This window comes from Ochotona curzoniae, unplaced genomic scaffold, assembly GCF_017591425.1.
Source record: "Ochotona curzoniae isolate NIBS_2020 unplaced genomic scaffold, NIBS_Ocur_1.0 scaffold_1852, whole genome shotgun sequence".
NCBI classification, from domain to species: domain Eukaryota; kingdom Metazoa; phylum Chordata; class Mammalia; order Lagomorpha; family Ochotonidae; genus Ochotona; species Ochotona curzoniae.
Window position 1 is genome coordinate 19,693,871 of NW_024467087.1, and position 26,621 is coordinate 19,720,491.

Genomic DNA, 26,621 nt, shown 5'->3' on the forward strand with positions numbered 1-26,621 from the left:
TTTCTCATTTACAAATGAGGATATATCTGAAGAGTTACACGCCCTGAATGTATGCTTTAAATGACATATTTACATAAAACTGATACATAATGTAAGCTATGGTTGAACAATTCATTTCCAATATAAAATAAGGTAAACCTTAGTGATAATTCCATCAGCAAGACATTAGGGATTTATAAAGAGAATAAACTATATCCTTACTGAGTGCAAGCTGCATGCCCTCAACCACTTTCCGTTTGCCTGTAGATGGTTTTGATTTTTTACTCCGCACAGTTGACCCCCGACTGCTGATTCCACTGATGACTGACATAGTGTCATCATCACCACCAGCAAGCAAAGAATTTCGGTAAGACATGAGTGGAAGCCACACATCTTCTCTTCGGAGTGACATCTGAAAGGTCATGAACTTTTCCAAGTAAACATACCTTAAAAAGAAGTAAAAATTGTGAATTTTGAGATATAAAACTACAAGTTCTACCAACTTCTAATTGTATGAGCATGGATACAATCCTTCACTATTCAAATGTCAGCATCATCAGGAGACTGATTAATAACTGTGTATCTAGCAAGACTTTCACACTGAATGAAATAATTAAAAGTATTTCAACTTAATATTTGTTAAGTATCATGTTCTATGCATGAGGAATAGAAATTCAAAAGGAAAAGTTCAGCACGACAGAAATAATAAATGCATCTTTGGATTAGACTATTAACAAGGAGTTTACAAATGTTTAATTTTGCTATCAAAATTCAACATTCATGTAGCAACTATAGGTTAGGAATTTTCTCTCAGCTTCTTCATTACTACAGTTCTGTAAGGGAAATACACTTTCCAATTACAGACAAGGAAATAAAAAACTTGAAAAAAATGAGTAGGCAGCATAGTCATGATTGAAGAACCACACTTTGATACAGAGTTCAGTAATGTTAAATCACGCTAAAAATAAAGATAATTGTTACCTAACTAAAGTACAACCCAGTATCTGCTGTGATTACAATGACTAATTCTAATCTATTTTAATGGACCAGCTGAGAACAGAAGACACCAATTACAAAACATACTGCCCTGTGTTAGTGGTTCAGTGTGCCTCTTTATTTAAAAGTTGCTCAGTTACACACAGCAGTACAACACTCCTCACAGTGTGGCCTGGGAACTGGTTACCCTGTTTGAAAACTGTTACCAATCTGTGACAAGATACAAAATTGGACTCAAGATAAACTCACTGATGTACAAATACATACTCACTGCACAGCTTGACAGAATGTAAGATAAGTAGTCCTCACCAAGTCATGCATTTTTCTCTTCCTTCCAACCCCTCAAGGTGAACCACTAACCAGAGTTTTCTATTTATCATTCCCATGCAATTGCCATAGTTTTAACACAGAGGTTTCTTGAAACATCACAGCACAGTGCTGTATGTTGTCATTTGTACTTAGTGCTATGTTTTAAAAATCTGCCCATTTTGAGCATTGTCTGATACTCCATTATTTACCAATCTTCTGATTTGTTTTCTAGTTGGTGGATATTCTCTCCTAATCAAACACTGTGGCAACTAACATTCTTGTATGAGTCTCCTTGTGTAAATGTTCAAAAGTTTTGATACAATATCTATCTATGAATGAAAGTAGAGTCATGAGGCAAAATTAAGTAGAATCTTAAACTTTACTAGGCAATGTCAAGTAACCTCACAACACGTTCTACCAACTTACTGTTGCCAGCAATGGATGGCCCTATTGATCTACAAACTTAGAAGAAATTTTCTGTTAAGCTGCTAAGAAATGGCACTGCAGAGGATGGCACAGTTATACAGCTGGTAAAGCCACCATCATGATGTCAGAATCCTATATGGCAGCAATTCAAGTCTCAGCTGTCCCACTTCAAACCTAGCTCTCACATAATGTCCCTGGGGAAACACCAGAGGACAGCCCAAGTGCTTGGGCACCTGTACTGACATGGCAGACCCAAAAGCTCTTGGCTCCAGGATTGGGATGAGCCCAGTCAGGCTGTTGCAGCCCATTACGGAAGTAAACCAGTAGATAAAAAAACTTTCTCTCTCTTTTCCTCCCTCCCTGTAAATCTGACATGCAAATAAAATAAATGAACCTTTTAAAAAAAAGAAATGACACTGTTCTGCTTAAGTTAATTTTACCATTAACAGTGCCAATACACAGTTTTCAGAAGAGACTAGCTATACCGTCAGGCATTCACATTTTTCTACCCACTTGTACCCTCAATGTCAAGGGGAGCAAATGCAAAGATTATGACAATTTAAATCCATTTTGAAGCTGTATTATAAGTCACCATTTTAGGAGAATATCCCCAGAAAAATATCCCCTATTTAAATGGTTGTCTGAGGACAAGCACAATATACAATAAAAACATAAAGCAAGGAGTTCTACTTTCTACTGTAGGATTAACTGGAGAAACAGGAAAACTAATCTCTTCAGGTTGGATCATAAATATTTAATATTTCATTTTTAAAAGTGCCCTCCTTAGTTGAGTAAAGCAAGAATGCAAGTAAACAAAGAAATAAATCTCAAAAGCCACAGTTAGGGGCAAGCATTATGACCCAGTGTCTAAGACTTTGCTTATGACCCTAGGCCATGTTGGAGTGCTTGGGTGAATTCTACCTTCGCTTCAGCTTCCTGCAGATACACACCCTGGGAGGAAATAGATAACTTTTGTGCTTTGGTATCTGCCATGCAAGTGGGAAACCCACAGTGAGTTCCTAGGCCCCTGGCTTCAGCTTGGTCCAGCCTCGGTGAATCCAGGAATTTGAGCAATGAGTCAATGGATGAAAGATCTCTGACTCTGATGCAAATAATACTTTCAGAAGTCATAACTACACCTGGGGACGTAGTAACTTACAAGTTCCAATGCAACAGACTGCACAGAATGTAGTCTATAAAATTCTTAAATTTTATAAATCACTGAAGTACATAGTCTATACATTCAGGCAACCCTAAAATTCTATTAAGAACTACAAAGTGAATGAAATAGAGTATCTCTAGCAAATACATACACTGTTCTTTTGTCTTGTCGTAGCAGTTTGGAGGAAAATTCACTGAGAATATCAAGAAATGCCAAATTTAAAGGAGGGTGACTCTCCCCTTGTGGATTAGGCTCTTTAAAAGCAAATTCTATGCCGTCTCTGTAAAGAAAAAAATGGAAATAAATATTGTATAATTAAAAGTTTTAAAACTTAGGAAATTTTACTCAATAATTTTCTTTCTACTACTAAGATACTACCTTGGTCATGCTCAGGAATATTGAAAAGGAGGTTGTGAGAATGAGCCAATCTATTTATATTTCATATCACCATTCCATTCTTTAAAGCTGAAGACATATAAAGATAGGCAGGCATACATACACACTCATACACACACACGGCATTCAATGTAAATGTGGTTTGGTATTTCTACAGTCTATACTCCTTTCCCACACAAAACTACCAAAACTATCACCAATAGGGGTCAGCATCTGGCCACACTGACTTAAGCTGCAGGTTGTAACACCTGTGTCCCATATCATAGCGCTGGTTCAAGTCTCAGCTACTCTGCTTCCATCTAGCTTCTTCCAACTCTGCCTGGAAGGACTTGGGTCCCTGCCACCCATATTGGATATCAAGACAGAGTTCCTGGCTGCTGACTTCAGCCTGGCCTAGCCCTGACTGTTGTGGCCATATGAGGTGTGAACCAACAGAAGGAAGATCTTTCTCTCTGTATCTTCCTCTACTGCATTACTCTGTCTGCCATCCAAATGAACAAATATATCTCTACATTATCTCTATTTTCTAAGATATAAAGATGATCTACCCTCAAACACAAGACTAATGAAAAAAAATTATTCGTGAGTATTTGAAACTCCATTTTAGAGCAAAGTTTTAAAATTCAACTCCAACCAGAACCCAGTCTATTTATAAATAGCTCTACTGATCATGAAATCCTAACATTATGCTATATGAAACATAACTGGGTAAGGCATAATCCAGATGGAGTTAGGGAGAAGCATAAAGTTACTATAGAGAAACTCATGCAATACCTCTCAAAAGAAGTTGTTGAATGTGTGAATCTTAGATAATACTTAAAAACAACATCTCATGTATTAAAAGCATAAAACTGATTTTAAGAGTTTTAAAGGTGGTGAAAAAGAGGGTCAATTAATGTTTGAATAAATATGGGCAAAAATTAAGGAGCAGCAAGATTTCTGCTGAGGCATCTGCTGGACATGATGGTCAAAGTACATAGGTTCCTATGACCCAACCACTTGGGTCTCTGCCATGAAAGTGGTCAACCTAGGTGGAATTTCAGGTTCCCAGCTTTGTTCTGGGAAGGCCCAGCTGGTAACAACATTTGGACAATGAACCAGTAAAATGAAGCGCTCTCGCTTGCACGCTCTCTCTCTCTCTCTCTCTTCCCCCCTTTAAAAAAATTAATCTTTTACAAAAAGAGCAAAAGAGGATTAGAAGGGATTAAAGCAACATAATTAGCAATGAAAGTCCCAGTCTTGATTTTCCTGAAAAAATGCAAGGTTCCTTAACCCACAGTTAAGAAATAAGGAGCTTTAATATACAAATATTGGTTACAATGAAGCTCTACAATGTACTTATAATGAAAACGGAAGCTTCATCATTAAATTCCATGCCTAATAACAAGTTAAAAGAGTGGCAGCTCTAAGGGAATGAAGATACAGAGAGAGAGAAGGCTGTGGTTCCAAACAAAAGGTCACTGTAAAAAGAAAATTAGAAGAAAACTTAACACAAAGGAATCAAATCTAAATGATCTCTCTATTTAGCAGAAAAATTATTAAAAATAAATCTGGTAAGAGATTTTTGCAATATGATGGACATAAGCTACTTCACATTACTTATAAGTAATTGAAAGAATGACTTTCTTGTAAAAGGAATTATAGTCCCAAATCATTTGTTAATTGAAATTACACTATAACTGATACTTTGAGAAAGGAAACAGCATAGCTTTATGAATAATAAAGCATAAAAACAATATAGCTATTTCAAAAAGTTAAATTTTGATTACTAGCAACTGGGAAGGTGGATGGGGAGGACATATAGTAGATAGTTCATAGAAAAGTTGGATAAGGGGCAGGCATGATGACTCAACAGGCTAATCCTCCACCATGCAGCACTACCATCCCATATGGGCACCAGTTCTAGTCCTGAGTGCTTCACTTCTGATCCAGTTCCCTACTCATGGTGTGAGAAAGCAATGGACGGTATCTCAAGTCCTTTGACCTCAGCACCCATGTGGGAGACTGGAAAGAATGTCCTGGCTTCAGATTGGCTCAGTTCCTGCCAATACAGACCGTTGGGTAATGAACCCAGTGGATGGAAGATATTTTCCCTCTCTCTCTACACCTGCTTCCCAGATAAAAGCATAGATAAATCTTTTTTAAAAGTTAGATAAAAGGAATAACATCTAGTCTTATACAGCATAGAATATTTATGCAGAATTTAGAACAGTAAGTTGTACATATCAAAATAGTACATAAGATTCTTAATGTCCCAACACAAAGAAATGAGAAACACACACACACCATCATATATACCAACTATCTTCATAAGATCATACTACACACATACTGAAACACAGCTCTATGCAATAAAAATATATAATTACTACACATCAGTTAAAAATAAAACACATTCTAAAAGTATAAGAACTGAATAGAATTTTGGGAGATTACTTGTGCAGCATAGCGATGGCTTCTCTTGTTTTCAACTGATCAAGTCCAAAAGTTAAAGCAAAACGCCGAGCAAGTTCTTTTATGCCGCTAAATGTTGAAGATGATCTATCAAAATTATAACCATTTTCTTGGATCATTTCATTAAAAAGCTGTTTGGAAAGAAAGAAAGAAAGCATGTTAAAGGAGGTATTAATATCTATAAATTAACATATTTTAAAACATTTCCTAGTTAAAATATAGTCGATGTTCAGTGAGACATATCATTATTCCATCTTAACACATAGGCTTTAGACGTCAGGATTGTGATTTATCAAGTTGAGTCACTGCCTGCAGTGTAGGCATTCCATATAGGTATCCGTTCAATACAGTTTGATTCCATTTCTTGCCCTGCTTCTAATCCAGGTCCCTACTCATGTGCCTGGGAAAGCAATGGAGGATGGTCCAAATATTCGACCCTGCACACACTTGTGGCTTTGACCTGGCCACTGCAGTGATTTGAGGAGTGATTCTGCAAACTGAAGATCTGTCTGTCTGTCTCCCCCTACAATGAAGAATCTTTCAATGAAAATAATAAATACTGATGAAAAAAATCACCAGCACACACACAAAGGAAAGCTATTCCTTCCTCATGGACTTGAAAAATTAATATTATTAAAAGGGTCATACTATCCAAAGCATTATACAGATTCAAGGCAATGACTATTAAAATACAAATGAAATTCTTACAGAATTAGATAAAATAATCCTAAAATTCATATAGAATTTTTCCCATCAACAGCCAACATGATGAGCGGCAGGAATCAAGTTGGAGGAATAAGAATATCTGATTTCAAAGCAAACAACAAAGATGCACTAACAAAAACATCATGGTACCATGAAAAAAACCTAGATTGGTCAATGAAAACAAACTCCAGAAATTTACATTAAGTGAAACTAATTTTAGACAAAATGCCAAAAACATACACTGGAGAATCTCTTGTCAACAAATGGTACTGGCAAGACTGGAAACACACATTAAAAATTATATTAGATAACCAGTTCTCAACACATACAGGAAATCAAGTAATGATGGATCTAAATATAAAATTCAAAATGACAAAACTGCTAGAAGAAAATATAGTGAATGCACCTCAATAGGCTAATGTCAGCAGCAATTTTTAGATAAGACTACAAAATTACAAGCAACAAAAGCAAGAGTAAAACTAAATAAACGGTATCATATCAAACTCAGAAGATCGCACACTGCAGTGGAAATAATCAATAGAGTGAAGAGACATGTGACATAATGAGAAAATATTTTCAAGCTACATAGTGAAAATTAATATCCAGAGTATCAGAAACTAACAAAAAAGAGAAGAAACAGGAAGGCCAAGCAATGAGGCAAGACAGTATGTTGTGTTTCTCTCCGACCTTCCCCCAGGAAGAGAAGATAAAGGGTCAAGATTCTATTGACTTGATGGCCCTCTCCTTGTTCCTCCTCTTGAGTGTCCTGGCTGGGAACACAGGAGGAAGGCTGTGATTGTTTGGTTGAGCTGCTCAGGTACCTAAGCTGGCCTCCCATGCCTAAGCCTCTCTAGTTCAGGAGGTAGCCCTAGGTGCTGCATGAGAACAGACAATCCCAGCCTGTGCCCTCTGTATCTGCAGTCTGTCAACCGAGCCCCAAGCATACCTCCTGCTCTACTATCATTTCCTGAGAGGGATATCCTTTGTGTGCTTTGTCAAGTCTATGAATTATCAGGAGGGCCCATTTTACACACAGATGTTTATAAAAAAGAATAGGAAAGAAATCAGTATAGCTGAATAGGGGAAAAAAAATCTGTACTCACCTTAACCAGGAAAAAGTTGAAGAGTAAGGGGAAAATTGCATTTCTAGAAGATTGTCTGGGGAAAAGTTTTAGTGAAGAAGTGATGGGAACTACAAATATGAAGAGTTTGAAAACCAACAAAGAAACAAAAATATAGTGCACTGCCATTCAAACAACCTTGCTAGGAAATAAGATATATAAAATAATAGTAGGACTGTGTCTGGCATTGTTGCACAGCAGGTTAAGTTGCCAGACTGTGACACTGGTGTCTAATATCAGAACACTGGTTCAAGTCCCAGCCACGCCTCTACTGATCCAGCTTCCTGCTAACCTACCTGAAAGGCACCAGATAAAAGCTCAAGCACTTGGGCCTCTGCCACACACGTGGCTGATCAGGACAGAGTTCTGGGCTCCTGGGTTGAGCCTACACTAGCCAAAGTCACTGCAGCCATCTGAGGAATAAATAGGTAGAAGAGCCCCCTCCCTCCTTCCCCTCACCCTGTAAATCTTCAAAGACTTAAAATATTAGAACTGAACACAGTGCAGTAGAGTAGGAGGTAAAGCTGTCATCTTGCAGCTCTTTTTCAAGCACTGGCTGCTCCACTTCCAATAAAGCTCCCTGCTAATTTGCTGACAAAGCAATTGAGGGCACAAGTGCACCCATATGGGAGAAGCTTCTGGCATCTGGCTTCAGACTGGCCCAGCTCCAGCTGTTTCAGCTATTTGGGGACTGGACCAACTGATGGAAGATGTCTTTCTCTCCCTCTCATACTCAATTTGGCTTGCAAATAAATAAATAAACAAACAAATAAGCAAGCCAGAGCACAGGAGAATGATGGACACTTCAGTTGGAAAATGACAGTAACTGAAAATAGCACAAACGTTGAAAATTAGCAGATACAGAAAAAAAAAAAAAAACCGCCCAGTAGACAGAATAGAAAAGTACAGTGACTGCTGCAGCTATTCACTGCTCCTTCCCCAGCTGCCCTCTAAAGTAACACCATCTTACTGATAAGAGAGTCACTGGAAAGCACCTGCAGTGAACTACCTGCACCACTTCAGTTCTCCCAACCAGAGCTCTCATCACAATGCACATTCACTCTTTTTGATAGCACGAAGTTCCCTTAACATCTCCCAGTCCTGAGACTGGGGTTTGTGGTACTCCAGGCCCAGCACCAGTTCCTCTCACACGACAGCACCTGGGGAAGGACCTATCTGTATCCGAAGAGCCAGTCACTGATGCCACAAGCCCGAGCATCACTCATCCTTGCCTGCCACAACCACAACTTCTATATCTCAAGGCACCAGAAAGAGAGCTACATCCTAGTGTGATTGCTTCCCAACTCTCTGGGAAGTAAAGACACACCCTGTCGGAAGCTCATGTCTACTTTAAAGGTGTATTACTTCCTTCACAACATGCTAAAAATTAGACAAACTGTGATTCTAGGAGACACTAACAAACTAAATACCAGTGAACACATCTTCCAGAGCCTACATTTCTAGGCTTACCTGGAAACAAAGCCAAATCAACAAAATAAATGACACCACACAACCCATCTAAACAAAGAACTCTTTTCCAGCAAAACATACTTAATAAAAAAGGGAACTATCACAGCAGACGCACAGTCAATGGAGGGATACGGGAAACTGGAGGAAGCAAGGAAGCAGGACACATCCAAAAGAACACTTAATTCTCCACCGAAGATCCTGATGTGAAGGAGGTCTAGGAAATTCCTGAAATGGATTAAAAAAATGCTCCAAAGGAAATTCAATCAGATGTAAGAGAATACAGCTTGATAGTTTAAAGAAATACATGATATGACACGAATGAGAAATTCATCAAAGACATAGAAATCATTAAAAAGGACCAAGCAGAAATTTGAGCTGAAAACTTTAACGAAATTAAAAATAAAATTCAATTTAGAGCTTCAACAATAGAACAGAACAAGTGGAAGTCGAGACTTGAACTAACTCACAAAAACAGACTAATCAGAATCAACAAAGCTTATCTGACAAATGGTATATTATTAAGAGTGGAGATATTTACAATAGACATCTGAAAGAAAAGGAAAATAACATTAAGAATCCTTTGAATGAAATAGTTGAAAACTTCAGATGACTCAAATCAAATACAGATATCCAGACACAGAAAACACAAAGGACATCAAACAAAATTCAGCCAAAAAAGAGCTACTTCAACACAGATTATATCCAAATTGTCCAAAGTTAAACAAGTGTGGCGCCAGCATGGTGGCATAGCACGCTAATCCTTGGCATGTAGTGCTGGTATCCCTATGGGCAAAATTTCCAATCCCAGCTGCTGCACTTCCAATCTAGCTCCCTATCTATGGCCAGAGAAAGCAACAGTGGCTGTCTAAAGTCCTTGGGCCCCTGTACTCATGTTGCAGCCCTGGAAGAAGCTCATTGCTCCTGCCTTTGGATTGGTTCAACTCTGACAATTAAGCATATCTGAAGAATCAACCATCAGATGGAAGATCTACCAACCTCACTCTCACACTCTCACTCTCTCTCTCTCTCTCTCTGTCTCAAACTGCCTTTCAAGTAAAAGTGGAAGGACTTAAGTTAAACAAGGAGAGAACCCAAAGAACAGTAAAGAGAAAAAAAGTCAAAGCACATAAAGATAAAGCAGTTTGATTAGTAGTAAGAGAAAACACTGTGTTGAAAGCAAAAGAAAACTTCCAGCCAAGACAATTATATTCAGTGAGACTATCCTTTAAATGTGAAGGAGACAGGCTGGCATTATGCTGTAGCAGATAGTCACTGCCTGAGAAGCCGGTATCCTTATAGGCACCAGCGCAAGTTCTGGCCATCCAATTTGCAATCAAATTTCTTGCTTGTGGCTTGTGTGAAAAGCAGAAGTGTTTGGGCTCCTGCCATCCATGTGAAAGCCAGGAAACAGCTACTAGTTCCATTGTGGCTATCTGGCAAGTGCACAGCTTTACAAGAAATCCTGAATAGAGTCCTATATTAGAAGTAAACCTCATGGGGCCTGGCACAGGTGAGCATAGTATGCTAACCTTTTTCCTGTGGTGCCAACATCCCAAATGGGTGCTGGTTAGTACCCCAGCTGCTCCACTTCTGACCCAGCTCCCTGCTTATTACATGGGAAAGCAGCAGAGGATGGATCAAGTCTCCAGGTTCCTACAACCACATGGGAGACCCGGATGAAGCTCCTGGCTTCAGATAGCCCAGCTCTGGTCATTGAGGCCACTAGGAATGAAGCATAAGATGGAAGATCTGTCTTTTCTCCTCTCTGTAACTCTGACTTTCAAATAAAAATAAGGAATTTTTTTAAAAAAGAAAATATAACAGACAAGTGCTGTGGCATAATGGATAAAGCCGCAGCCTGCAACACCAACATCCCATGCAGGTACTACTGTGCGTCAAGTCTGCTCCACTTCTCATTCAACTCTCTGTTAACAACCTGAAAAAAGCATCAAAAAATGGCCCAAGTATTCGGTGCTAACAACCATGTGGATGACTCAGATGAAACTCCTGGCTACTTGCTTTGGCATGGCCTAGCATTGGCGAGTGAACCAATAGATGGAAGATCTCACACTTTCTCTGTCCCTCCTTTATGTTTTCTTTTCCTTTTCTTTATTTATACTTTTAAATTTATTTTTCATGATGCAGTTTTATATCAAGATTTTCCCTTCCCTTTCTTCTCTTCCTCACTTTCACCACTGCTATTCAACATAGTATAGAAAGTCTTTGCTATTTGGCAAGAAATTAAGGGAATTCAAATTGGAAACAAGGAAGCCAAAATATATCCCTGTTCTCTTTTTCTATTTGTTAACTCTCCCGAGCTTGGTAACAGGCCAGGCCAGGCAGGGATACAGCATCTGTTGGCATACATGCGGGCCAGGTCTGGGGGTGGACCAGGCTAGGTCAGCCCACAACACCCACCAGTTCACATGAAAGCCAGGACTGGAAGTATGCCAGGCTGAGCAAGCTGCAGTACCGGCTGGTAAATGTAGCCTGGCCATTTCAGAGTGGGTTGCAGCACCTGCCAGCATGTGCAGGACCTGAGGCTGGGAGTGGGACTAGTATGGGATCTTTGTCCACTGTTGGGCTGCTGCTTCCACTGGTGGGCATGAGAGCTAGGACTGCTCACAGGCCAGAGTAGGCTAGGTTGCTGCACCTGCTGGCACTTGCCTGAACCAGAATGCGTGCAGGCTGGAGTACACATTGGCAAGTGCTGGGAATGGATACAAATCATGTCAATTTAGAAAATGGTAACCCCTGGCAGTGTCAAGATCCTGGGCTGAAAATTTCCTGTAGAAATTCTCCTGCTATGGTACAACTTCCAGTGGTGAGCACAAAAGCCAGGACTTGGGAGCATGCCAAGATGAACCTGGGACAGCATCATCATGTTTGTCAGGCCAGGTCTGAGGATGGAAAGGGCTGACTTAACTCACAGCACCCAAGGCATGCTCAACAGCTGAATGGGATGTGGGCTGGGCTATGCTATGCCACAGCACAGACCAGCATGTGCAAAATGTCAGATTGGGGGTGGCTCTGATGAGGATTTTTCAAGTTCACCCTATCTAGGCCATGACACTTGCTGATGTATGTGAGGACCAGGCCTATGGTAGGCTAAATTGGGCTAGGATGCAACACCTGTTGGTTCACATGAAAGGTGGGATTGGTTGTGGAACTGACCAGACAACTACATCTACAGTAAGAGCAATGGATGCTGTGGTGGACAGACCGAACTTGACCACGCAGTACCTGGCACACACAAGAAACAAGTCTGAGCTCACTCCAAGCAGTTTCTTGGGGGACTCCCCAACTAGGTCACTGGACTCAAATCCAAGCCACAAGGAAAATCACTATGTGTTCTTGTTGTGGGCTGGGGAGTTGATTAGCATTTGTTAAGCTTGGCTCCTGCAGGAAATGGCTTGGAGGCTAGTGGCACCTTGTCTGTCAGACTCATTAGCATCGATTTTTCTGCTAGAGGCTTAGGGGAAAGGTATATATGGCTGAATAAAGGGAGGCCAAGAGAGACCTCTTCCACCACTACTGGTCTCCTGTCGGTGTCTGATTCCCTGACCCTTGCCGTGTCCATGCCACTGGCTAAGCCGGCCTGAACAGGTGGCGCCTAACGTGGGGCACGGCACGGCAGGGCACGGCACGACATGGCACTGCACGAACATCTGAGGGACCCCTGAACCTGCGAAGGTAAGTTTAGAATTTAAGAATTTTGCAGGGGCATTATTGATTTAATCCCCAGACCCTCTCCCTGCGCTAGGGCACGAGGGACAATCTGAGGGACCCCTGGAACTTTGGAGGGGCATAATTGATTTAATCCCCAGACCTTCTCCCCGTTTAGGGGCACGAGGGACAATCTGAGGGACCCCGGAAATGTAGAGGCAAGTTTAAAAATTTTCGCAGGGACATAAGGAAATTTATCAGGGAGCAATAATTCGCTAAAATGCAGGTAATTAAGGGAGTCCGAGATCTGCTCCACTCACAAGGCACCGACAGTAAGCTTAAGGCCTCACAGAAGTTTGTTGAAACTATCTGCGACGTATCCCCATGGTTTGCTCTCCTTGTAGCCACCTTTTTCCTCTGGCACTTGGTAAATATTGCTTTGTCATCCCGTCAAGCGGGGGTGCATCCCTTCCTTTAAAAATTATCTGTAAGAAGGGGGAGGGAGCGGCAAACCAGAGTAAGTAGACAGAAGGAACTCCAAACCAGGGTAACAAAGAAGGAGCTGCAAGTCAGAAATACAAGACAGAAGGAACATCGAACCAGAATAAGTAGACAGAAGGAATTCCGAACCAGGACAAATAAGGAAAAGAAACCGCAGAACAGACAAAGTCTAGAGCAATTGTGCGAATTAGATTCAGAGTCCTCTGCTGAGGAGGAAGGGGTAGAGGATGGAAGTGAGTCTTCCGAAGATCCCCCCACCCATTGGAAGTTTGGCTGAATGCTTTCGCTGGCTGCTTTTTGATTCATCCAGACCTCCAATACCTGACTCTTAAGTTTTCTGTTGCCTGGTTGTCCACCTTTTAAATATCTTTATAATATGATCAGGAAGAAAAAGTCAAGAAAAATGATTTTACAGAACTTGTCCTGTAGGCTTGCAAATTGTACTTTGGTAGGTCTTTTGTTGTGATAAATGTTTGGCAAGCTAGCTTCATCTGCATATCCATGGCCCATGGCAACTTTTGGGGTTTTAGAATTCTAAGAAATACAAGTAATGCAAGGCAAATCTCTTAAGTTTCATTTGTGATATTTTCAAAAATGTGAAATTTTATCGCAAATAATTTGTTTTAGAAGTAAACTCTAACGCAGTACTAAATTATTTCAAGGTATAAGTTAGATTAATGTGGTATTGTATACAAAGCATTTTTATAGTTTTAAATAAGTCTTGTGTTTTTGGCTGGTTATCAAATTTCTCACTGCTTTAAATTGGTAAAGGTTTTGTATTTGTTTTAAAGGTATTTGAGTGATGATTCGTGTCAATAACGGAGTCTAATCTATAATGCGTTATACTAACAACAACAAAAACCTTTTAGATATTTTTAGCCATCCTTAAAGAGGCATCCAAGAATTCAAGTTTCCAATTCTAGGGTTTCCTTTGGTATTCGTATAAAGCCTCAAGAATGCCAACAAATTTATCTCCCGTTTTGTGGAGACAGTTGATCAGGCTGATTGGTTTAAGATTATTGCTAAATGGAGTAAAATTTTGTCGTGTCAAAATGTTGTATACATCTATGGAGTTGTGAAAGTTTAAATCCTAGTTTACACACTTTTAATGGTTTAGCTCTGCAGTTGTATCTGGTTATTCACTATGTATTCTTAGCATAGCTATTTTACTGAAAAGACTAAAATTCGCATTCTTATTATGATAAAAGAATTTCTTAAATGTGACTTTTCTCTCTCAAAGTCGTGGTTCAAAGCTATTTAAAAGCTATTTACTTGATGGTTTTTCAGCTACTAGTTTCTGGTGAACACTACCACCACTAAGTTTAATTGAGAACAATTTTTTCAAGTCTCTAAAAGTGTGTGTCTGTGTGTGTGTGCGCGCGCACATGTGTGTCTTAAGTTTGTCTTCTGTATAAGTTGTTTAGAATTGTAATAATATATTACTGTCTCCTTATTAGTCAGAAAATGTTCTCTTTTTGTGAATTAAGTTTAAACTTCCTGTAGGAAACATTTTAAAAAGCAGGTAAATTTACACATCTGTCTCATCAGCTATCTGGATCCTTAGCTGCAAACCCAGGACACATAATTTGCATATCAATAGTAAATGCAGGTTGCCTTGAGCTCTGAATTCTACAGATACTCCCAGAGCTTTCTGATAGGAGTGTGAAAGTATCTAAATGATTTTAAAACTTTGCTACAAACTCATTTACTTTGAATAAAGTTATTAGTTGACAGTTTTCACTCTATACTGTCCCCATTAGAGTAAGCAACCTGGTAGCTCAAATCTAATCCTTCCTTGCTTACAATCTTCAAGGACAGATATTATGGAAAGTGCCAACCGTACTATTTAGGATTATCTTACTAAAACTAAAAAGGGGGAGTATAGCACTCCCCGAGATCATTTGAACCTTGTATTATTTATCTTAAATTTCCTAACATTGGATGCTGAAGGACGGTCTGCTGCAGATCGTCATTGGAATCCGTCTCATAAAGAGAAGGGTTATGTGATGTGGAAGGATCCCTTGACTGGTCAGTGGTAAGGCCCAGATCTTGTCCTCATATGGGGGCGAGGTTCAGTTTGTGTTTTCCCAGAAAACGAAAATGCTCCAAGGTGGATTCCTGAGAGGCTTGCCCGGCAAGCTCCTGCTGCTGAGTCTTGTGAAAGCTCGGGTACTAGCCAAGATGATGGCATTTGAATCGGAAGATCGACGGGACAAGCAAGTATATTAGACCTTTATATAAGTATATTAGTATTTGGTAAGCACCCCTCTCTTTATCTTTTCTTTGTCTTATTGAGAGAGGAGTTAGATTGGGTAGTAGGCAGTCAGGGTATTCTGGGTACCCAAGTCATTTTCTCAAATATAAAATTCCCCACCTGAAGTATCGGCCACTACCTCTGGCCATTGTGGGAGGGCCTCAGGCCGATCTCCTTATCATTGAAAGGAGGGCAGGAAGAAGTAATACACATCTGCCCTAGGCCTGGAATGTCCTATGTCTGGCACCTTTGTGGCCTTTTGTCCCAAGGCAAAGTGCCATGGAAAGCAGGAATTTTCTTTTTTTATGGATTTCCTGCCAGTTTCTCCTTTAACCAGACTTCAGACTATCTGGTGTGCGACCCCAGCTGTTGGGGGTCTGGCCCAACCTTTATATTAGCTAAATTTCTGCCTGTGCTTTTTCTTATCATTCCCCTGTTATTACCACGGGGAAAATACCCACCTTTTCTATGTGGCAGCTTTGTGGGGTATGGACATGCACTGGCATGCACCCCGTTTTCCCTTCTTTAGGAATGCAATTATTCCTATGGAATTTATCAGTTCCATCACTCCTCTGGACTTGAGGACTCGCTCACGTGGATGTACCTCAACTCCTTGAATTTTGAACTTGTGTCTGCCTGTATTATCCCTATGTTTCTCTCTTACATACAGAAAAGGCCTCTAAAGTGAATGACACCGAGTTCCAGTGCACCCTGACAGCATGCTACAATGGCAATCGTGATTCTGCTGTTATCCTGCAGCCGCCCTGAATCCTGCTGTGCCTGTTGGGACTGACGGAGAGGCCTCTGTTGGCCTGATAAGCTCAAGAGACTTTGGCATAACGGCGACCATTGTAGCCAGTACATCCGCAGCCGCCATCACCAGTTGTGACAGTGATCGAGGTCGCAGATCAGACTGCCAGAGTTATGGAACAACAGGACTTCACTATGAACATGAGGGGTGGGCACGCTTACACTGTAATTGTGGGTTGATGGCATAGAACAGCAGATGCTGTGAGATTTGGTTTGGCCTCCTGTACTCCATCATATGCCTCTTTGTGTGTAACTCCCCTGTAGTGCAGAATGTTTCTCCAGGCCCGGGAATTGCTGTCTGCGCATTGCTACCGAACTAAGATGTTTATATTGTCAGGGCCTCTTGTCCCCCATTATGCCTCTATGTATGTTTCACCTGTGTAGTGCTTTGTTTTCCCAAGCCCAAGAATTGCTGCCTGCTCGTTGCTACCGAGGTAAATCACTCCTAGCCATGGAACAGGGTAACCAACCTCCCCAAGTATGGTTTGTGCAGCTGCAGCAGACAACGCGTTGGATGGCAGCCAGTGACGGGTAAGATGGACCGGGCACTGACCAACCTAAGACAGGGGCTCCGTCATGCTGCGGAGATTCCCAATGACGGGTAAGGCTGGTAACCTAGAGTCCACAACCTAAGACAGGCCCAGACAAGTCTGCTTTAAAACAAAGAAGGGGGAGGATCTGTTGTGGGCTGAGGAGTTGATTAGCATTTGTTAAGCTTGGCTCCTGCAGGAAATGGCTTGGAGGCTAGTGGCACCTTGTCTGTCAGACTCATTAGCATCGATTGTTCTGCTAGAGGCTTGGGGGAAAGGTATATATGGCTGAATAAAGGGAGGCCAAGAGAGACCTCTTCCACCACTACTGGTCTCCTGTCGGTGTCTGATTCCCTGACCCTAGCCGTGTCCATGCTACCGACTCAGCCGGCCTGAACATGTTCTGACATTGGAGTACAGGTATTGGGACTGAGCCTGCTCAGCTGCTGATGTCTATACAAAATTGACAGTGTGCTCAGATGCACATGGGGGACATCACCTCATCTAGGCCAGGAGAGGATGTGGAATACCTTGTCAGAGGATGTAAACTAGAAAAGGATGCACAAGATCTCCTGGCCAAGAGTCTGGGTCTGTTGATGGAATTAAGTGGGCTTGTTCAGTCAGTGTATCTTCAAAGACTTTCTCAACCCTGGTGCAAAGAAGCTTAAAATGTCTCCGTACCACCATGGAAACATTCTGCACATCAGGGTCTCTAAGCCATTATCAAATGACCACCCCTGAATCCTTGGGTGCTAATGTAGTCTGACAGCAAAAAGTAGCCCCCTCCTCCACTGCAAACACAAGAGAAAAAAAGAAACTAAAACATTTGTCACCCCCACCTACCTCCATACCAAAACCCCCCTTCCTAATCACAGACCCACATGAGCATGTATCCCTCTCTACTAACAAAATATTAAAAATAAAAAATATTTAAAAAGAAAAAGGCATTATATACATACTGACACAATGACAAAAGGATCAATTCAGCAAGAGATAACAATCCTAATATGCATCTAATATATACCAGATGTCACTAGAACTAAAGGGAAATAGATTCCAATACAGAATTAGAAGTTATGTCAGCAACCCAACTCTCATCAGTGAACACAGCAGCCAGAATAAAAGATCAACAAAAGAATCAGAGCCAAGTAATAATACTGAGGAAATGAACCTTACAGACCTTTACTATCATTTTATTCAAAAGCTACAGAACATGAGTTCTTCTCATAAGTACATGGACAACTTTCTCGGATGGACCATAAATCAGGGTTCAATAAACTAAAAAAATATTAAAGGGCTTTTATTGTGTCACAGAATGTTAAGCCACTGCTTGTGACAACAGTATCCCCTATCTGAGCAATAATGCAATTCGTGGCTTCTCTCCTTCCCTTCCAGCTGTTGGCTAATATGCTAGAAGGGCAACAGAGCGAGTTCCTGACTCCTGGCTTAGCCTACCCATGGCCATTGTAACAATTTGGGGACTGGACCATCTCACTCTGTCAAGGTGCCTTTTAAATAAATGAATGAAAAGATTAGCATTTCTTTAAAAAGATACTAAAATTATACTATGTGTTTTCTCAGGCCAGAAGGCATAATAACAAAAGCCAACAATAGAAATTAAACTAAGTGACCAATGGGTCTTTAAGGAAATTAAAAAGAAAATCAAACTGTTCTTCAAACAAATGAAAAGAAACAGCAAATCAAAAACTGTGGCACACAGCAAAAGCAGCATTAACAGGAACTCGCAGGCCTCCTGCTAATGTACCCGTAGGAGTCAGCAGCAGGAAATCGCCTAGGTATTTGGGCACCACCACAAACAAGGATAGAGTGCCAAGCACCTATTCTCAGCCTAGCCCACTGCACTCATTTGGGGCAAACAGCAGATGCAAGATATGTTTTCCTGCTGTCTCTGTGTCAAGCTGCCTTTCAAGTAAAAATAAATCTTCAAAAGTTAAAAAGAAAAGATGAACAAAATGAAAAGCTTTTTCTTGAGATTAAAAAAATACATGAACCTTTATCTACACTAACAAAGAAAAGCACTCAAAGTCAGTCACTGCAGAACTGATACCAAGGAAAACAGGAACAATTACAGGGCAATAATTTAGAAAATCTCAAAGAACTGGATAAATTCCTGGATTCATAAAAAGATCATGAAGAAAATCTGAACAGACCCCTCCTAACAAGCAACAAGACTGAGGCAATAATTAAATGTCTAAATCCTGATGGCTTTGCTATTGAGTCATGAAAAACATTAAGAGGAATTAGGTCCAATGTTTTTGAAATATTCTGAAATAATCAACAGGATGCAGCTCTAACTTTTTAAAAAAAGATTTATTTATTTTTATTGGAAAGGCAGATATATAGAGAGGAAGAGCGAGAAAGATCTTCTATCTGATGATTCACTCCCCAAGCAGCCACAAGAGATGGTGTTATGCCGATCCAAAGCCAGGAGCTAGGTTTCGTTCAGGTCTCCTACACGGCTGCATGGGCTTTGGACCATCCTCAACTGCTTTCCCAGGACACAACTAGGGAGCTGGATGGGAAGTGGGGGCTGCCAGGATTAGAACTGGTGTCCATATGGGATCTGGGAATGTCAAGGCGAGGACTTTAGCCACCAAACTGAGCTCTCTGTCTAACATTTTATAAGATCACTAAAACTCTCATCTCAAGAAAAGATACAAAACAAGAAAACCAAAAGCAAATATCATTAATGAATACAAACGCAAAAATTCTTGATAAAATAAATGTCATTACTCATATCAACAGAATTAACAAAAAAAAAAAAAAAAAAAAAAAACAACCTCATGATCATTTTAACAGACATAGAGAAAGAATTCCATAAGGTTCAACAATCCTTAATGATAAATATCCTCCACAAATAAGGAAGAGAAGGAATAATATATAAAAATGATAAAAGGCTTTAAAGTGACAAACTAACAGTCTGTATCATATTGAAAGGGGAAAAGCTAACAGCGTTGGCAGCTCCACTTCCCATCCAGCTCCCTGCTTGTGGCCTGGGAAAGCAGTCGAGGATGGCCCAAAAGCCTTGGGACCCTGCACCCGCATGGGACACCTGGAAGAAGTTCCTAGCTCCTGGCTTCAAATTGGGCCATTGTGGCCACTTGGGGAGTAAATCACTGGACAGAAGAGCTTTCTCTCTGTCTCTCCTCTTCTTTGTATATTTGGTTTTCCAATAACAAATAAACTGTGAAAAAAAATTATGCATGTAATTTAAAAAATGAAATCCTGCCACTTGTAGCAAAATGGATGGATCTGGAAAATATCACGTTGAGTTAAATGAGTGAGAGGGAAAAGACAAATACTGTGTTCTTTATATTTGGATGTTTTAATACAAGAAGCTTTAAGTCTCCAGCAACAAGAAAAAACCAAAATGTGGAGTATGCTCACTTGATCAATACTTGATGAATGTACTTCTTTATCAACTAATGAGGTTGAATATTTTGTATTCGTACTTTTATGGACTGTCTGTTGCATACTTTGCCCAATTATTCCTGCTAGCTTGTACACTGCTAGATATTGATTGCATTAGCAACAGTTAGTGTTCTCAAAGTCTTACCTGCTGCAAGCTAAGAATGAGGGTCTTAGCACACTGGATTTTGTCTATTTGCCTTGTTTTGCTCATTGTTTCTTTGATGATATCTCCATAGTCATTATAATACTGGAAGAGAGATTTGTACAAATTAGATTTTACATCTTAATATAAGACAGGAAAATTAATTTTAATTGGTAAGCATGTCACTTTGTATCTGACCAAAATTATATTTTCAAAGGTACAAAGGAATGTTACAGTAACTTCAAGATTATTAATAGGTAATAGACAGATAATCTCTATCTTAAAAATATTCACAATTATCAAAACATTAGGATGTAGATTTTTGAAAGTAACAGAAAACATATAAATAATTCCTCCTTATGAGCTAGTAACACTATGAGCACTCCATTATCATAAACATTCCCAGAATTTATTCATTTCTGTTGAGGACGTAGGCCATGAGCAGCTTACAACTTTTCTAATTTAACTTAAAGAAATTGCCTGTGGACAATCTAAAAAGACAACTTAACAAATAATAGAATTTACATTACACACTATGCATAAAATTTTTTCTAATGTAAGATCATGTTTCAAAATACATGTGCCATTCAGAGATATTAGAACAACTGTGCTCCAATGACCAATAATACGCAGCATAATCTAGAATACCTCACTGTAAGAGTTTAAAAATTTGTTAAATAACTTCATAAACACTAACATTTTTAAGTGTAACAGTTATCATGCCAAATAATTTAAGCTCCAGAATATCTTTTATTGGTTTTAGAATTCTTTCATGAAGTAAAATATTTTAAATAGAGGACTAACTAGACTTTGGCAAGTTTATTACATATTCGTAATTCCTGAAAGAAACTGCTTTAATGTTGCGGGCTAAGGAGTTGATTAGCACTCCTTAAGCTGAGCACTACAGGAAATGGGACTCACTGGCATCCTATTGTTTGGTTAAAGGCCTTGGGGGAAAGAGTATATAAGGAGTAATAAAGGGAGGCTTCAGGGAGACTTCCACCATCACTGATCTCCTGTAGGTGCCTCATCCCCAGACTCTCACCGTGTCCACGTTACTGGCTCTGCTGGCTGGAGCACTTTGAAAAGTTTACATTTGTGTTCTAAAAATATCTCACCATATTTAGTCACATATTTAGTTAATGAAATAGTGGCCTTTCTATTACTACTACAAAATTAAACTCCTACATGTACTTAAAAAGTTAGTAATTATCTATTGTGAATCAAGTTACTTTAAGAGTTGAGAAGAACATTAACAGTGGAACAAATGGAGAAAAAACTATTGAGCTTTCTCAGGCTCACAAGCTCCAGAGTAATCAAGCCAAAAGAACAGTTTTTAATGTTACACCAAGCAGAGGAAGACCACTATTTCACTGTGCTTAACTAAATAAAAATGCAAAGCATGATCATGGAAATTTAAGACAGATTCTTTCCGATATGTAAATGAATACAATAAATCCAAAATGTGCACTGGAAGGATTTGGAAGTCTGAGTAAGTGCTACAGAAATTAGGAACTGTTTTGAAATACATGTATATGAGAAAAGTAATTCACAGTGTAAAAACTGCAATGGCAACAAGAAAAATGAACCATGGTTACATTTCCTATCATGCATTTAAAACTATCTTGCCATCCATGTTACAACTTTACCTTCATGTACTGCTTGAAGATATCCGCAGCTGTATTCATCTCCACCACAGTATATACAATCAGCTTACAGAAGGCTGCAAGTAAATTTCTCCTCTTGTGCAGAGCTTCGATTTTACTGGCTTCATCTTCCTGTTGACCATCTGGGAAAAAGTTTCAGACATTGAACTAACTATCTGTGTTTTACTTTTTTCATACTAAAAAAAAAATCCTCACCATAAAACACCAAGATATAGAATAATGTAAAAAAGGCACACAGCAAAGTTAAAATTATAACCATTCAATTTAATCCAATAGATCAAACAATGCTACGTGCGATAATGAAGTTTCTTAACAAACATCAAGTCACAGGAATTGATGTTTAAGAGGTCAGATCAATTATTTTCTACTACGTTGAGATACTTCCCTAACAGGAGAGTCTTCGATGAAACCTGCACAATGTCTGTTACCTTAAGGCTCCTTTCAAACACAGCCAATCTCAGAAATGCTATTCCTTCCAAGGATGGTCTCACCCTTTGCAACTCTGATTCCTGAGGGCATCTTTTTACTAAATTTCTCATCAGGCAATCTCCGTTGCAGTTTCCAAATACTGCTAAAGATTGCATCTAATTATTTTAAAATGTTTAATGGTGAATACATAAGCTATGCATTTGTTAAGGACTCTATCACAATAATCGACGGCTGCAACTAGTTAACATTTCCAATCATGTAAGTACTGCACACAGGAACTATAGGTATGTACTCCTTTCCCTAACAGAGTAAAACTTTCTAAATTATAAGATTTTAAGCCACAAATTTTATTCTTTTTCTTTTTCTTTCTAAAATTGGCTACCATTTCCCTTCTGGAGACTAAAGAATGTAGAAAAGTACCTAATACACATTAGGGCTCTCGTAGGTGCCAGTTGCAATTATTATTATGTTATCTAGTAGCATGTACCACCAGTATGATCATTCACACAAAAGATCCATGATTTAAAGATGTGCAAAATCAAAGTGTAGATGTATGAGTTTGTGTTTGGGAAAGCAGTTATCTATAAGATACGTGAAAGAATTATGTGATTCCAGTTATACAAATGAATACTTGTATAACTGCATTTAACTTCGTTTTTATTTTTTCTTTTTTCAGTAAAAACCACTTGAAATAAATAGGACAAAATTTGGCAAAAATGGTGAATGTGTATAAACAAACTTTGTTTTTCATGTTTTTCCAAAGCACTTGAATATAATTCACTTCAAAAGCGTAAACTAAAAAACCACATTTCAAGAGATAAGACTGCAGGGGAGGAAGGAGAACAGAGCAAATCGGAAAACTACCCCAGCAAACAGTGGCAGCAAAAATCTGCATCAATGAAGACTTAAGGTCAACTATGTCAGCCAATGGGCATTAGGAGTGTTGCCTCACCCTTGGACCTGTGAAACTGACAGCATTTCAGAGCTATCAAAACCACTTGGGCAGAACCCTCAGAACAGGCACTACAGCAGGACCCTGGGTTGATATTGGGTAGCGGGGCCCCATCCCTGGGCATTGGGACATTTGGGAAGCCAGGATTGGCTTTCTCCTTTATCTTTCCCCTTTCCCCAGAGACAAAAAGAATTAGAGAATTTGGAAACGATGATTTCACCTAACCCTCAATCCTTCCCACCCTGTTCAACCATGTAACCATCATCAAAAATGAAAAAGATTTTGAAAAAAGGACTTCAGGTGATTTTTATGGAGCTCCTGGAAGACTTAGAAACCACTGAGAATCATTCATTCAATTTTCCATAATTGTGTATGAAAGGAAAAAGGTTATAACCCCTATATGAAGCTACAGCAGCTGCCAACTAACAGAATGGTTATATGTTGAAAATTATTTTGTATTATGTTTTAAAATACAAGTATGTCTCATAGAAGACATTCTATTCATCCTTCAAATCCTTCTCATGTGTAACCAAACTTCTGCTAAAGATGGATATACTCCTGCAGACTAGTTAGAACACTATTATATTTTCTATAACACTTTGTAAATGCTTCCATTGCTTTGTTTTACTGTTTTGCACCTGAATTTAATTTCTAAACATTTGCTTTACAACTATTTATTTATTTACTTATATTTATTTTAAAAATTCGAATCCAACTGCAGCTGGTTTGAAAAGGCTGCTTGCAAGCTGTTGTATACTCATATTTATAATCTAGGAAGCCAAAAACCTTCTCACTACAATGTTAAATCTCCCTCCTAAGTGAATGTGATGACTGAATTACTTGGATTCCTACAACCCATGCAGACAACTGGATGGCGCTTCATGCCCCTTATACCTGACCCTACCTTGTCTACTGCAAATATTTGGAGAGTGAAGTAGCCAAAATAATTTAATTCTCCCCTATACTTCCTCCCTGATATCATATATATATATATGATGATATATAAATATATCATCATATATAAATATATATATATATATATATATATTTTTTTTTAAGTAAATTCTAAACAACTACTGGGTCACAAGATGATCTTAATCCTGTTTGGTCAATCCAACTAATATAATTTTTTTCTGCTTACACCTCAAATCATTGTCTCCAGGATTCCATTGGCAAACACAGTAGACAAGAACTGCTGGATATCTTGTATGCTTACAACACTCAGCAAGGCTCGTATGGTTATTACCCCATGAACATTCCAGACTATCTCAGACTTTTACAATTCAATTTGTAACACTGAGAAATCACATTATTGTATATATATCCTGTTATACCAGTATAAGCAAGAAAGTAAACACTTCAATCTTTTCAAATTACCTGAATAAGCGTAATTAATGAAAAAAGTGAATTAATTTTATTGAGTACCTACTACAGGTCCATTCACTGCAGTAACCACTGTTCAACTTTAATTGGTACACAGTCAAATGAGGGACTACACGTTGGAAAACCAGGGCCAAGGTCAATTTGAAGCAGAGATTTGACTTGAATACCTAAGGTCCGTGATACTACTTCCTTATTTTCACAAGAATATGGTGGAATATATACCTGTGCTTCATATTTTAAACATTAAAAAAAAGTTTCACAGTGAATAAAACAGATCAGTGGATAGACAGACTTAACAAAAAGGTAACAATAATATTACCTGCACTATTATTATCATCATCCTGTTCAATGAAGACATGATCCAAAATAAAGCTGAGCAGTTCAGACTGCAGAGAAGAATCAGGTGTGTAAACTAAAGGCTCTAACATGTCTCGGCCTCCCGACATAATCTGATGGCTGAAGATCATCAAAATATCACATAGAATAGTGAAAGCCTATTAAGTAAAAAAGGAAGGAATACTGTAATTCAAAATTTCTCATAAACTGTTAAGAACAACTCACATAAATAATGTACTTTGCATATCTAAAACTCAGAAAAAAGTGGTTTTTCCAAAGATTTTAAAATTCAAAAGTAAACTTCCTATAACAATGATTAATTATTGAGTAATGCTCTATTACTAATAATTACTATTATTAATTATAGAGTATTTTCACAAATATCCTCTCAGTATCACTGACTTGTATAGTATGTTATCATTGCAAAAGATACAGGTTTTTCTGACTCCAGATCCCCTATTATGAACTTGATCACAACGCCAAATGCTCTTCACTGCCATGCAAAAACCTGGTAGCACTGATCATTTTGTGCCAGAAGAGTAAAATATCAGACAGCACAAAGTCTATGGTACTTTTGAAGTACATTTGTTTGTTAATATGTGTAGGGATCAGGCAAAAAGATAAGTAGATGTGGGCTTGGCTACTACTCATCAGACAAATGCAGCAGTCCTGTCATAAACATAAGGCTAAGAGTATATCTCCAAGAGTTTAATAAAAACTTCTTTCATTGTTTTAAAAGTAGTCAAACACTAGAAAATTAGTCAAAAGAAAAGTGACTAAGCTAACTATTCGGACAGAAATGGAAAGGAATTTGAACAAAATACACATTAATTATGACAAACATACTAACAATAAAAAGCTTGGAGTGGGTATACAGGAGTTTTTTGTGCTAGTTTGAAAATATTATTTTGTAAACTTAAAAGTTTTCTAAAACTAAGTTTAAATCTTGACAATCCTGAATTAGGCAAAGGCATCTTATGTATTACACCAAGAACAAATTGTATTTCTTCAAAATTAAAACCTTTTGGGCTTCAAATGACACCATTCAGAAGATGAAGACAATTCACAGGATAAGACAAGTAAGTTTATAAATTATATGTCTGGCAAGAGAATTGTAGTTAGCATATAAAATTAGCTTATAAAACTCAAGAACAAAAATGAATGGAGTAGTAAATAGGACAGTCACAAAGACTACACAGATATTATTCCATTTATATTACATGTCCAAAATAGGCAACTCTATGAAAAACAAAATACTAAGTGTTCAGAGCTAAAAAGGGGTAGGAGCTTTCAGGGGAAACTGGGAGCTCCTACTAATGGGTATGGAATTCTATTTGGGATACTAAGAACATTCTGGTGATGATTGGCAACTTTGTAAATATATTAAAAATCACTTAATGTCACACTTTCAGTATATGAATTGTATGGCATTTATGAATTAGATCACAATAAAGCTATTAAAATGTTTTAGAAGAAAGCCTACTGCTAGAAAATTACAATA

General features: G+C 38.8%; 1 protein-coding gene across 4 annotated transcripts in view; it reads right to left on the minus strand.

Moving 5' to 3' along the window:
* Positions 1-26,621, minus strand: part of STAG2 (stromal antigen 2) — a 146,313-nt gene that overhangs the window by 12,729 nt on the left and 106,963 nt on the right. For all 4 annotated transcript variants that reach the window (XM_041000175.1, XM_041000177.1, XM_041000174.1 and 1 more), the window contains exons 24-29: positions 25,104-25,278; positions 22,003-22,142; positions 20,357-20,458; positions 5,705-5,853; positions 3,024-3,152; positions 202-425 (exon numbers count right to left, since the gene is read on the minus strand). In XM_041000175.1, coding sequence (XP_040856109.1) covers positions 202-425; positions 3,024-3,152; positions 5,705-5,853; positions 20,357-20,458; positions 22,003-22,142; positions 25,104-25,278 — 919 coding nt within the window. The remainder of the gene's footprint in view (positions 1-201; positions 426-3,023; positions 3,153-5,704; positions 5,854-20,356; positions 20,459-22,002; positions 22,143-25,103; positions 25,279-26,621) is intronic.